The sequence below is a fragment of the Gasterosteus aculeatus genome, chromosome 9 (assembly GCF_964276395.1).
Source record: "Gasterosteus aculeatus chromosome 9, fGasAcu3.hap1.1, whole genome shotgun sequence".
NCBI lineage: Eukaryota > Metazoa > Chordata > Actinopteri > Perciformes > Gasterosteidae > Gasterosteus > Gasterosteus aculeatus.
This window is the reverse complement of record NC_135696.1, coordinates 6,591,021-6,603,421: the sequence shown is the minus strand read 5'-3', so window position 1 is coordinate 6,603,421 and position 12,401 is coordinate 6,591,021. Positions and strand designations below refer to the sequence as shown.

Sequence of the window (12,401 nt, the reverse complement as noted above, 5' to 3'; positions counted from 1 at the left end):
CGACCTGCTGTACATTCTTACGCATTCTTTTAGCTCAAAGTAGTGGTGAAAAACCGATTTGATGCATTTTTGGAATTTGTGTCTGGATCCTGTGCAGTTTTGTTGTATTGGCTTTTGCTTTAACAAGTGAGGTAATATCAGTAAGACTAATGCAGAACACAGATTTCACAGTTCTCCAGCTCTACCTCCTTCCTTCAGCTGCCTTCAGATTTATTTACATTGAAATGTTAATTGCATATGCATTTTAGCACAATGTGGCATGAAAAGCAGATTTAAAAATGTTATAGTATTGCATAAAAAAACATTGCCGGGACAATTGTTTTTGTCAGGAGTGCTCCTACCAACCCGACTCTTTCTTTCCTCCTACGGGGGTAATGAGGCTGTACTTTTGGCACTTTAGCCAAGTGCTTATCCACTGACGTTGGTAACCGTAGGAAAATTATTATTTTTTTAAAACCTCCATGTCCCTTCTTACCATAATCTTTGAGTTTAACAAAGGAATTGGGTATTTAATCGCTATAAACAGCCTAGCACGTAACCAGAGGTTAGCTGAAAGTTATATAACAATGAACTCTGATCAACGGTGGGAAGGCCAGGCGGGACCCTCACAGTTCACCAGACACCCAAGTTGTCTTTGTTGTCTTCATTCAGCCATTCTCCTTTTACATTTCCTTCTTCTTAATTAGCTCTTGGCAGGTCGATAAAGGACAACCCGCCAGGGAAAGGCTGTGTTATGCCCCCACATCTTTTTTTATTAAACTTTTTCATTTCATAAATGTACGTAGCTCAACAATACACATTTCCAATTCATAAATATACAAGGCAGTCACAAAAATTGGATGCTGAGTTGAACGTTTGAAGCCAGTCGGTCCCAGAGGGGCCTTGGGTCCCATCCAATGTCCTCTTCCTAAATTCAGTGAGAATAAGTTTCATCCCCACACTGCCGTCCATGACAGTGTCACCATGGCCGGTACTCCAAGTTTAAAGCCTGTGATGCTAATGATGGTGTAAAAAGGTTCTCGACGATGAACAGACATTTTCTCATCCAACAGCACTCAACACAGATTCATAATTTAGTTTAGACTTTAGTGCCAGGCCCCGGAGCACAGGGCAGACCTCCTGAGCCCGGTGACAGTCAGAGCAGATGCTGCTGGCCTTTATCTCTATCACAGTGAGTCATGCAACATTTCTTTGTTGCTACAACATCGCTTTTTAATTCATGCACATTCAAATATAAAAAGTTCTATACATTACTGCTGTAAAAACGTATATATTAACTTCGAGATATATCGTAAGACTAAACAAAGTGCTTTCCCCACAGTTAGATCTGTTCCGCAGGACATTCCATCATAATGTCCTGCGGATATAAGGAATAGGATACGATTCAAACAAAACGGTGGATCAGTCCAAATATGGAGGGGTCGCTCGATCCCCCCCTCCGTATTAAAGGTATTAGTTTGGCCCGGTCTGACAGTTCCGTTCCACGCTGAGTGCTGCCAAGTTAATTAAAATGCCTCAGAGATTGTGCATTAATACAATGTCTAGTGAAAATAAATGTTCTTGATTTGCAACCCACAGAACGAATCTCACGCACGAGTGTCTTGTGCCCGATCACGTGGGAGGAGGGATTATGCAACCTGAGCGGCGGCGGACCCTGTGACGTAGAACCGGAGGCGTTGGCCGGTTAGCGGCACTGCATTGGTACGCGAGGCGGAGGACGGACGTCTACTGAATCCTCAGAGAAGTCGGGATCAAACCCTTTGGAGCGCACTTCACGTCTTGGACAAACAACGGCAGCGAGTATTTACAACCCGTCGAAATGATCAGAAACGGTCACCACACCACCGGCGACGCGGGCGGTGAGGTTGTTTGGAGCGAGCCGGGCGGCTCGGTGCGCAGCCCGGAGAAAAGGAAGCGGGTTGTCCGCTTGTGGTGTGACGGCTGGTGAGTCTCCGTTCCGGCCTTACCGACTTACTCTTCACTCTCTGGTTCACTAAACTGTTTCTTCACACATGTGTTTTCCTGTAAGTGGCCGTTGGTCCACACACGGGGACCAACGGGAGGCGGTAGCATGCTAATGCTAGCTAGCTGCGTACATACACTCAGCAGGTGACAACGGGACGTTAAACCGTTTCATCGTAACGGTGTTCGTGAATACCTAAAGTTACGTTTTTCTCTAAATGACATCAGCGTCGTTAGTTTCACATTCAAGTAACTTTTGCTATTCAACCCATCCGAGCGCAAACTAAATAAAACAACGCAGCGTTATTACATGTCGTTATTTTATTTTTATAGCGTCACGTTAATGTTTGACTTGTTGTTGTTGTTGTTTTTGTGGCCGGTGACACGAGGTGAGCGAGGAGCCAGAAACTCTACCTGACTGATCTGTGAGGACTATTTAAGGACGATCGTGGCGCGTTGTGTTGTGTGTCGCGCTGTAAACACGCAAACAACCAGGAGGGAAAGTTAAACGAGGATCTCCCGTGAAAAATGGATCACATGAACAACTAACAGCTGCTTTCTGTTATTATTTTGTTCTAACTGTTTTCTTAAACTGTAAAAGCCAGTGAGTCCGCTGTGAGTAAAGTGCTTTAGTGGTTAGTGGTTTTATGCCTGGTTACTACTTAATGGTAAATAATCTGGAGGTTACTCAAGGTTATTCGTTCTGTCACTCCGACACACATCTGATGGAGCAAACTCTGAGTCAGACAACCTATTGTTATTTAAACCCCACTCTGATCGACCAGCGGGGGTCCCTGTTCTTGGGGGGGTTTGAAGGGGCCCGACTGAGAGCAAGCATATACATTACAACAGACTCTATAGCACAAGGCGAGGGAGATGGAGACACAGATGTTATATCATGTGTATCAGTGTCAAGCCCCCAAATAAATACCCCGCCATCTGTAGCAGTTATTGGGTTCAGTATTTATTGGGAGAAAGATGTTAACTCAGCCAAGAGGAGCTCGATCTTATGTTGTAGATCAAACACGGATCTGCTCACATCGCTCTGAACAGGAGATGTTATCAGCTGTCTGCCTGATCCCGATCAGGTGAGCTGTGGGATTATTGCTAAGGGAACTCGGCCGAGCAGCTTGGGATAATGTCATTACGGAGGAGGGGTGTTTCCGCTGGACGTACCAGTCACCGATAAGGTGCGACCTGTTTGACTACAGGTACAGGAGTCTTTATAGTCGACCGTTATCTGAGATGTGTTAAATTTGCAAAAATGTAAACGCGTCCTTTGTAATACATCATTTTAAACCGTCGGCACTGCTCGTAACCTCCTGCCGCTGTCTTTGGGGCCGCTCACACTGTGGTTGTATTGGACAGTCCTGAGCCAGTCGTGTTTTAATTCTGTAGGCATGTGGAGTTGCAGGGTGCCGGATCAGACGCACATTTTCAAGTCTGAACAAACGTGGCTGCAACTGAGGAGAACTCCGATACCGTCCTTTTGAAAAAGGCATGCCAGTACACAACAGAAGTTACTTAATGTCAGGAAACTAAACAAAAAAGTATTAGCACAGTGTCTGTGGTCATTACCTTTCTCCCAGTAACCTTTATTATTTTCCCTCACCGTGTTAAAATGCCAGTGTTGATTTAGAGAGCAAGTTTTCAAAGCAAAGCCTACACCCACTTGGCTCTGGTTTGAAGGTCACTATAAAAATAGATCAGGTAATGTTAAACAACGGACCAGCAGGAGCCGTCCAGTTGGACCGGTCCTGCAAAGGTGGTTTTTAAAGGAAATTTAAAAAACAAACATTGAATGTGTCTCCTGTTGTCTGTGCACTTATAGTTCATTTAGTGTTCCATGCTTATGACATTGCTCTCTTTCTGTGTCCGCAGCTATGACATGGTTCACTACGGCCACTCCAACCAGCTGCGACAGGCCAAGGCCATGGGGGATTACCTCATAGTCGGGGTGCATACTGACGGTGAGACTGAAACACATTTCTGTCAAAGGTTTTCGTCATCAACTGTCCAGGTCCACAATTAGGTGCACTAAGTTAATAGAGCCCGGTTGTAGCCCCACTGATTAAGTTTGTTTCAATGGGACATTTCTTTAAATACAGAAACAAGAAATTCTGTATTTTAGTAAAGCAGCCGTACAGATGCAAATTGTGCAAATAATGAATAATTGTTTACCTCTCATCCTCTCTCAAAGCTGAGATTTCCAAGCACAAAGGTCCTCCCGTCTTCACTCAAGAAGAACGCTACAAGATGGTCCGGGCCATCAAGTGGGTGGATGAGATGGTAGAAGGGGCACCCTACGTCACCACCCTGGAGACTCTGGACAAGTACAACTGTGACTTCTGTGTGCACGGAGGTGAGCCGCTTCACAGCTGCTCTGTGACTCCCATTTCCTGTCCCTAACAAACAGGACGGCCGTCCGTCATTTCTGTGTCCCAGTCCCACGGGCAAACCTCCAGGGAGAGGGGGGGGGGGGCTGATGTCATTGTTCATGTGTTTACTAGACGACATCACGCTGACGGTGGACGGTAAGGACACGTATGAGGAGGTGAAGCGCGAAGGCCGCTACCGGGAGTGTAAACGCACACAGGGGGTCTCCACCACTGACCTGGTGGGACGGATGCTTCTCATGACCAAAGCCCATCACAGCAACATGGTGAGTTGATCTGTGTTTGTACCTTTTTGTTTTTAGCTACTATTCAGGTGTGGAATTACAACCGCAACACTAAACTGTGTGTACTTGTGTTGCTAGTTGTGATGTGTAGTTGCATTCATGAAGGGGTTGCATGTCAACTACATGTAACAACTGTTTTGTTGGTCCTCATCATTTCCTCTCTTAACAATTTCTGCAGGATAACCCGGATTACCAGCAGCACACAGACAACTTTGGAAAAGTGAGTGACGGGCTTTTATTTTAGTCAAACCATCACAATGAATCCTAAACACCTTTCTCCATGGCAGACATCACCTGGCATTTACTATATTTCTTTCTTCTTGTGTTGTAATCAAGGGTCCTAAAGGCCATAGTCCATGGACCGGAGTGTCGCAGTTCCTCCAGACGTCCCAGAAGATAATCCAGTTTGCCTCAGGAAAGGAGCCTCAGCCTGGAGACACCATCATCTACGTGGCCGGGGCATTTGACCTCTTTCGTATCCTGATTGTACAGAAATATACAAAATTGAGTTATTATAATTGATGTATTTCAGACCCAGAGGGATCCATAATCCAGTACAACCCAGACACACATGGTGATAGATATAAAAAGAATAGCAATACAACGTATAAAACCCTTCAACAGTTCATTGTCTAACATACAGACATGTTCTCCAGTGGTTCAGTTAATATTGCGTTATAGAGTTGCAATCAAAATTATTCAACCCCTCCATTGCACATTTGGTTTATTAGCAAAATATACAATTTCTCAGCTGTTTGCAATAAACAAATTACACAATAATTGTTTAAGTAGTTTAATAAAACTAATATTACAAAGGTTTTATCCAAATTCAAGACAAAATGCTACTTTTAATGAATTTACTGCAGTCTCAAAATGATTCAACCCCTTCGTGACAAGCATCTTCAGTACTTACTAGTAGACTATACTACTACTTACTAGTAGTACAGTACTAGTAGAGCACCCTTTGAAATGATTCAACTCCCTGTATCAAGAACACCAGGTGCAACTAATCAAGGGCTTCATTAGTTCAGGTGTGCTTGAGATAGAACACATAAATACCTGGTCTGGCTCCGGGTTGGTTCAGAGTGACGTTTGATTGCATGTTAGAAATATGTCTAAGTCAAAAGAATTGTCCAAAAAGTTCAGAGAAGAGATCATTGCCTTGCACTAACAAGGAAAAGGATACAAAAGGATGCAAAATCACTGAATGTCCCTAGAAATACAGTTGGAAACATAGTTTGCAAGTTCAAAGTTGAAGGAACAGTGGCTACACTACCTGGACGTGGCAGAAAGAAGAAGCTATCAGCGGCTGCCACCAGATTCCTGAGGAGGCAACTGGTCAAAAAGCCTCGAGTGACTCAAAACACCTGCAGCAAGACTTGGTGGCAACAGGCACTGAGGTTTCAGTTTGCACAGTAAGGCGCATACTAAACACTGAAGGGTTCCATGCCCGGACCCCAAGACGCACACCACTACTGACCCAAAAGCACAAGAAAAGTCTGCTCCAATATGCTGAAAACCATATAAATAAGCACGATGTCAGAAGCTGGTGTCTGGCTATGCATCACGTTTGCAGCAGGTCATAACAGCAAAAGGGTGCTCTACTAAGTACTGAAGATGCTTGTCATGAAGGGGTTGAATCATTTGAGACTGCAGTAAATTCATTAAAGTCATTAAAAGTAGCATTTTGTGTTGAATTTGGATAAAACCTTTGTAATATTAGTTTCATTAAACTACTTAAACAATTCTTGTGTAATTTGTTTATTGCAAACCACTGAGAAATTGTATATTCTGCCAATAAACCTAATGTGCAATGGAGGGTTGAATAATTTTGATTGCAACTGTATGTGGTACATGTTTGTTGTTATTGTTGTTGCCTTGACCACAAATTGCAGACATTGGCCATGTTGACTTCTTGGAGATGGTGTACAAGCAGGCGGAGAGGCCTTACGTCATCGTGGGTCTGCACTTTGATCAGGTGCAGTTAACACTCCAGTATTCTCACAATCAACCCCCCTGCTGGGTCTGATGGCTGAACATCTAAAAGGGGAAAATGTAAAGTAGTAAAATATTGCCTCATTTTCCTCAGGAAGTGAATCGGTACAAGGGGAAGAACTATCCAATCATGAACATCCATGAGAGGACGTTGAGTGTCCTTGCCTGTCGCGTGAGTTTACACACACACACACACACACACACACACACACACACGGGGCTCTAAATGTTCAGCACAGTGGGATGTATTTCTGGCCTGAATACGCGCAGTGCGGCAGGGTGAACTTGGCTCTCTTCCCTTTGATCCTGCTGGTCAGCTTTCAGTCTAGAACAGCCATTCCCAAAGTGTGGTGCGCGCACCCCCAGGGGTGCGCGAGCTGCCACCAGGGGGTGCGCGAGAGGAAAAATATAATGGCGGTCAGTTTTTTTAAGTGGGATTTTTTCATTGACATATATAAAAGGATTTTTCCATACAATAAAAAAGCATGAAAGTAAGTAAACATTTCCTTTGTAATCGCTTTTATTTTAAATATAAATACTATAATATATTATTTTTTGATAGAAACGTAGAAGAAGACAGCAGCTGTCTTCTTCTACGCATGCTCTTCTTTCATACACTGCAGCCGCTAGGCAATATGCGCGCCAACTCGTTTCATTGATTGTGTAAATATGCTTAACTGGCTGAAATCAGGGAAACTGTCAAGTGGGACGTCTTATAATAAAGTTATTAGTCACGAAGGAGGAGAGGGACCAAGAGAGAGAGAGGATTTGGAGGCAACAGAGACGGAGAGGATAGAGACAGAAAATGAGCGGGAGTCAGAAGATGCACGGGAGGAAACCGAAGAGCAGGGTAGGAGATGCCAAAAAAGAAGTGATGAGGGTGAACACCAGACGGGAAAAAAAAGAAGAAAATATGATGACAATTATCTGGGTCTGGGCTTCACTTGGATCGGCGATACAGATTGTCCGAAGCCGCAGTGCGTGTTGTGCAGTGAGGTTCTAGCAAACAGCTGTCTGAAGCCATCTTATCTCCGTCGTCACATGCACACGAAGCATGGCCATTTAAGTCACAAGCCCCTTACATTTTTTAAAGCGAAATTGGAGGAGTTGCAGAAAAGCCAAAAGAAAATGCAGTTTCATTCATGCGTTGGGTCTACGAAAGACGCACTACGGGCTTCATATCTGCTCAGTTACAGACTAGGGAGAAAGGGGCTGCCGCACACAATGGCCGAAGACGTGTGTTTGCCAGCGGCCAAAGAAATGGTGGCGTGTATGATTGGAGAGAAAGAGGCAAAAAAGTTGGACATGATTCCTGTGTCCAATAACACTGTGTCGCGCCGCATTGATGCCATGTCTGAAGACATCCTGGCTGTAATACTCAGCCGTGTGAAGAAAAGTGAGTTTTACTCTCTGCAAGTAGACGAGTCTACAGATGTTGCAAATCTGGCCAATCTTCTTCTCTATGTCCGTTACCTTTTTGAAGGATCGGTACAAGAAGAGTTTTTGTTCTGTCGGCCCCTTGCTACCCGAACAACCGGACAGGAAATCTTCAATTTAATTGACGTTTTTATGAGGACCAATGGCATCGACTGGGAGCGCTGTGTGGGAATTTGCACAGACGGGGCAAAATCAATGACGGGGAAACACACAGGGCTTATAGCTCATATTAGGAGAGTCTGCCCATCCATCAGCTGGTTACACTGCAGTATTCACAGAGAGGCCCTCGCAGCCAAAAACATGCCAGCTGATCTACTTGCAGCGCTGAACGACGCAGTCAAACTGGTGAACTTCATTAAAGCTCGTCCACTAAATTCACGAATATTCACACTGTTATGTAACGAGATGGGCAGCGAACACAAATCACTGCTGCTGCACACAGAGGTGCGTTGGCTGTCCCGCGGCAAAGTGCTGACAAGGCTCTTTGAACTCCGGCACGAATTGCAGCAGTTTTTTGAGGAGAATCCGTTTCATTTGGCCACCAGTATGCATGACGAAGATTTTCTGAAAAGGCTCGCCTATCTAGCGGACATCTTCTCAGCTCTGAATGAACTCAATCTAAGTCTGCAGGGAGTCAGTGTAACTGTGTTCAACACACAAGACAGGGTTGAGGCCATGATAAAGAAGCTACGGTTCTGGGCAAGTTGTGTGAGTGGGAACACACACCCGTGTTTCCCTACGCTTCACGAGTTCTTGGTGGAAAATGACGTGCACCTGGGTGAGCATGTAAAAACGCTCATAATTGAACACCTCAACCAACTCGCCGAGCAGCTACGGAAACACTTTCCACCTATGGACACATCTGGCGCTTGGATTCGCAACCCATTTGAAGTTTCCCTGCCCGTCCCACAGCTGTCATTTCACGAGCAGGAGCAGCTGATCGAGCTGTCATCTGATGGAGCACTGCAGTTACAGTTCAAACGAAAGCCACTTGTGGATTTTTGGACCGAGTCACTGACATCATACGCAGTCTTGGCAAAGCAAGCCTTGAGAGTTTTGATGCCCTTCGCCACAACTTATCTCTGCGAGGCTGGTTTCTCTGCTATGGCAGCAGTTAAAACTAAACATCGGCAAAGACTGGATGATGTTGAGAAGGAATTGCGGCTTAAACTGTCTTCCATTGCGCCAAACTTTGAAGAGCTTTGTGCCAAGATGCAAGCCCACCCGTCGCATTAACATGGGTGTTGGGAATACTAACACATTCTCTCTCCCTCACTCAGTCTCTCTCTCTCTCTCTCTCTCTCTCTCTCTCTCTCTCTGCAGGCTGAGCGACTTTTGCGCTAGACTTGCAGATGGATTCTCTTTTATTGTCTTTTAATTTAGTTTATGTTTGAGCCGCTCTTTGTTACTTAATTATGTTGTGGATCGTGTGTAGGCTAATTTTATTGTCGCACTTGAAGTTTCCGTTTTTATTTATTTTATCTATTTCGGAGCCTATTCTTTTTAATGTTGTGGATCGTTTGTAATTCATTGCATTTTAATTCAGCTTGTGTTGATGTTGTTATTGTCATGCGTGTTGTGGTTATTTGCGCATGTTTAAACATGAGTCTATATGACGATAAAACAAAGTTTTGTTGCGTTTTTTTTTTTAAGTGTGAATTGGGGGTGCGCCAACCCGGTTGAGACATGGAAGGGGGTGCGCATGAAAAAAAGTTTGGGAACCGCTGGTCTAGAACAAAGAATCGGCGCCGTGTATGTTTGTTTTTAAGTTAGACCAACGTTACACAAAGCAAAGATGTTACACGCTCTCAAAACAGCTAAACTGCTCTGCCATCAGTTTTACTCACCGCCTGATAAAGAGTTACTCAATTTGCCAGAATCGAGGCAGTGAACTATAAAAACACCTTCACCCTTGAGCAGGGTTGTATCCAAAAGGTGCTTGTCAGTTTTGCTTTTACATGTAAACTAACTGCACTAACTAATGTGACACTCATGGGAGGTTTAATTAATGTCTGTCTTCCATGTGGCCGTCCTCGGGCATGTCTCACAGTATGTGTCAGAGGTGGTGATCGGTGCTCCCTATGCAGTGGGCAAAGATCTGCTCGATCACTTTAAGGTGAGTTGCTTTTGTTTGACTTTAAATCCGGGCTATGCGATTTCTTTAAAGCCTCGGACAGTAACGAGACCGAACCATAGATTACTTCCTGTTTGCTGCATTTGAAATAATCTCCTTTAAGATAATTGATGTACTTTGTAAATTACAAAAAACCCACATTGCACCATGTGGCGCCCTCTAGTGGACAAATGCAACAAACCAGAAAGTAAAGGCTCAATTTGAAGTGACTTGGCTCTAGGTAGTTATGCAAGTTTAGTAAGTATAAGTTAGGTACTCAAGGTAGGAAGGACCCTATTGATCATAGAGAGATATATCGAACTGTGCTTTTTCTTCAAATGTTGATCCACAGTTAGAAAAGCCAGAGATAAATGAATTAAAAAATGTTTGCCTGAATTGCTCATTTTATATCAGTGGCACACTACTTCCATACTGTTGCTCCCTAGAGTGCCCCTTCTAGTCTGGATGAGTAGTGTGTGACGGTAGCTAAATACAGGTCTGCCACCTCCTGTGCAGTGTGAAGAGGACGTGCGTGGTTAGTGTGAGAGAGCCAGAGGCAGCAACGGGGCTCACGGGCGACCGGCTCTGTTACCTCTCTCTGCTTGTGTTGGGAGGTTTAACCTGACGTCTTTGCGTACCCATACAGGTCGACCTGGTGTGTCATGGGAAGACGGAGGTGATCCCTGACAAAGACGCGTCGGACCCCTATGCTGTGAGTACAGGGGCCTCCTGCCTTGAGACGAGATGCAGAATCCACTGTATTTGAGAGTTAAAATAAGTCGTTTGCCCACAACTGGTCTTCTTCACACTGGCAAGTTGACAAACAAATAAGACAAATACCACAAATGAATGTGAGTGTGGATGATCTTATTGGTCCGACTTGCCATACATGCATTCACAAACTGAAAAACCCAAATCACCGACCCTTTGACCTTTATGTTGGTTTGACGATTATTTGTGTTCTACCCTCAGGAGCCCAAGAAAAGGGGGATTTTCAGGACAATTGACAGTGCGAACAATCTCACCACCGATGACATCGTCAAGAGGATCATTGAAAACAGGTCAGCGACCGCCTTCATTATTCATCCGCATTCCATTTCTCGCCGTAGTAATCATACTTTTTGTTTTTTCATCACGTTTAATTGTGTACCTCTGCATGTTCCCAGGCTGCAGTTTGAAGCCAGGAATCAGAAGAAGGAGGCCAAGGAGATGGCGGTGATCGAGGCAATGAAGAGGAGAGAGCAGCAGGAGCAGGGTGACGATGCGGCTCAGGTTGCTCTCTAGTGAGCCCTCAGCCCTGGTGGTGTGTCTGATTCACTCGTCCTGGTACACTCGGCTTTGAGAGGGCGGACTGAACTAACCGCAGACGGACGGACGGCCGTGTCGGACTGGACACAGAATCCTGCTTTAACATGTTGGATGCACAAGGCCGGCTTAGCTTCTTTCAGCAGTTACCTACACAGACTGCTTCAGACTAAGCTGGCAGATCTGCCGTAACACGAACACAACAAATCCAAAGTCATGCTACGCTTTAACCTGCAGATCCCGTTTGTCCTCCGCAGAGAACTTCTCATTGAATTCTTCTGTCATGTAGTGTTTTTGTTGATGTAATCACACAGTATGTGTTCCGGTTTGCCTTTCAAAGGGGAGTGCTGATTTTGCAATAAGCCGTAGCCTTTCCGTTATGTTTTTAGATTTTAAAACATATTAGTCTTTAAGAAGGATCAGTAACATTGAATGTGGTCTATTTTTCAATACACAGAATTATAGATTTAATCTATAGTTTCGAGAAATTACTTTCATCCTGGACAAACATACTTATTAGTATGTTAAGTAATCTGTGGAGTAGTCTTTTAATATTTTAATGTGGATTTGAATTACCTGATTTTGTGTGTGTGTGTGTGTGTGTGTGTGTGTGTGTGTGTGTGTGTGTGTGTGTGTGTGTGTGTGTGTGTGTGTGTTGAATGAGGTTAGTGGGAGGGTTTGCACTGTAAATGATTGTAAATTCATGCCTCATTCCTATAGCTTTAACTAATTTAAAGGCTTTTTAATTGTACGTTTAAAAAAAAAAAGTCTAAACTGTGTCACTACAGCTGTTGGTAAGGTCTCTCCTCGGTTGGCTGCTCGGTGTGTTTTCACAAACTAGTGTGTCCTCTTGTCTCGTCCAAGTGAATCCAACAGCTTAATAAACTGGCACCCAGTTTTCCGGTCAAA

The 12,401-nt window shown here is 44.3% G+C and overlaps 1 protein-coding gene across 1 annotated transcript; it reads left to right on the top strand.

Annotated features, from left to right (window-relative positions):
• Positions 1–1,467: 1,467 nt before the first annotated feature.
• On the top strand, positions 1,468–12,401 carry pcyt2 (phosphate cytidylyltransferase 2, ethanolamine). The gene is made up of 12 exons (XM_040185878.2): positions 1,468–1,944; positions 3,844–3,932; positions 4,163–4,324; positions 4,473–4,624; positions 4,821–4,862; positions 4,979–5,117; positions 6,538–6,620; positions 6,732–6,809; positions 10,125–10,190; positions 10,834–10,899; positions 11,160–11,248; positions 11,354–12,401. The coding sequence occupies exons 1-12, from the start codon at positions 1,820–1,822 to the stop codon at positions 11,469–11,471; spliced, it is 1,209 nt and encodes a 402-aa protein (XP_040041812.2). The 5' UTR covers positions 1,468–1,819; the 3' UTR covers positions 11,472–12,401.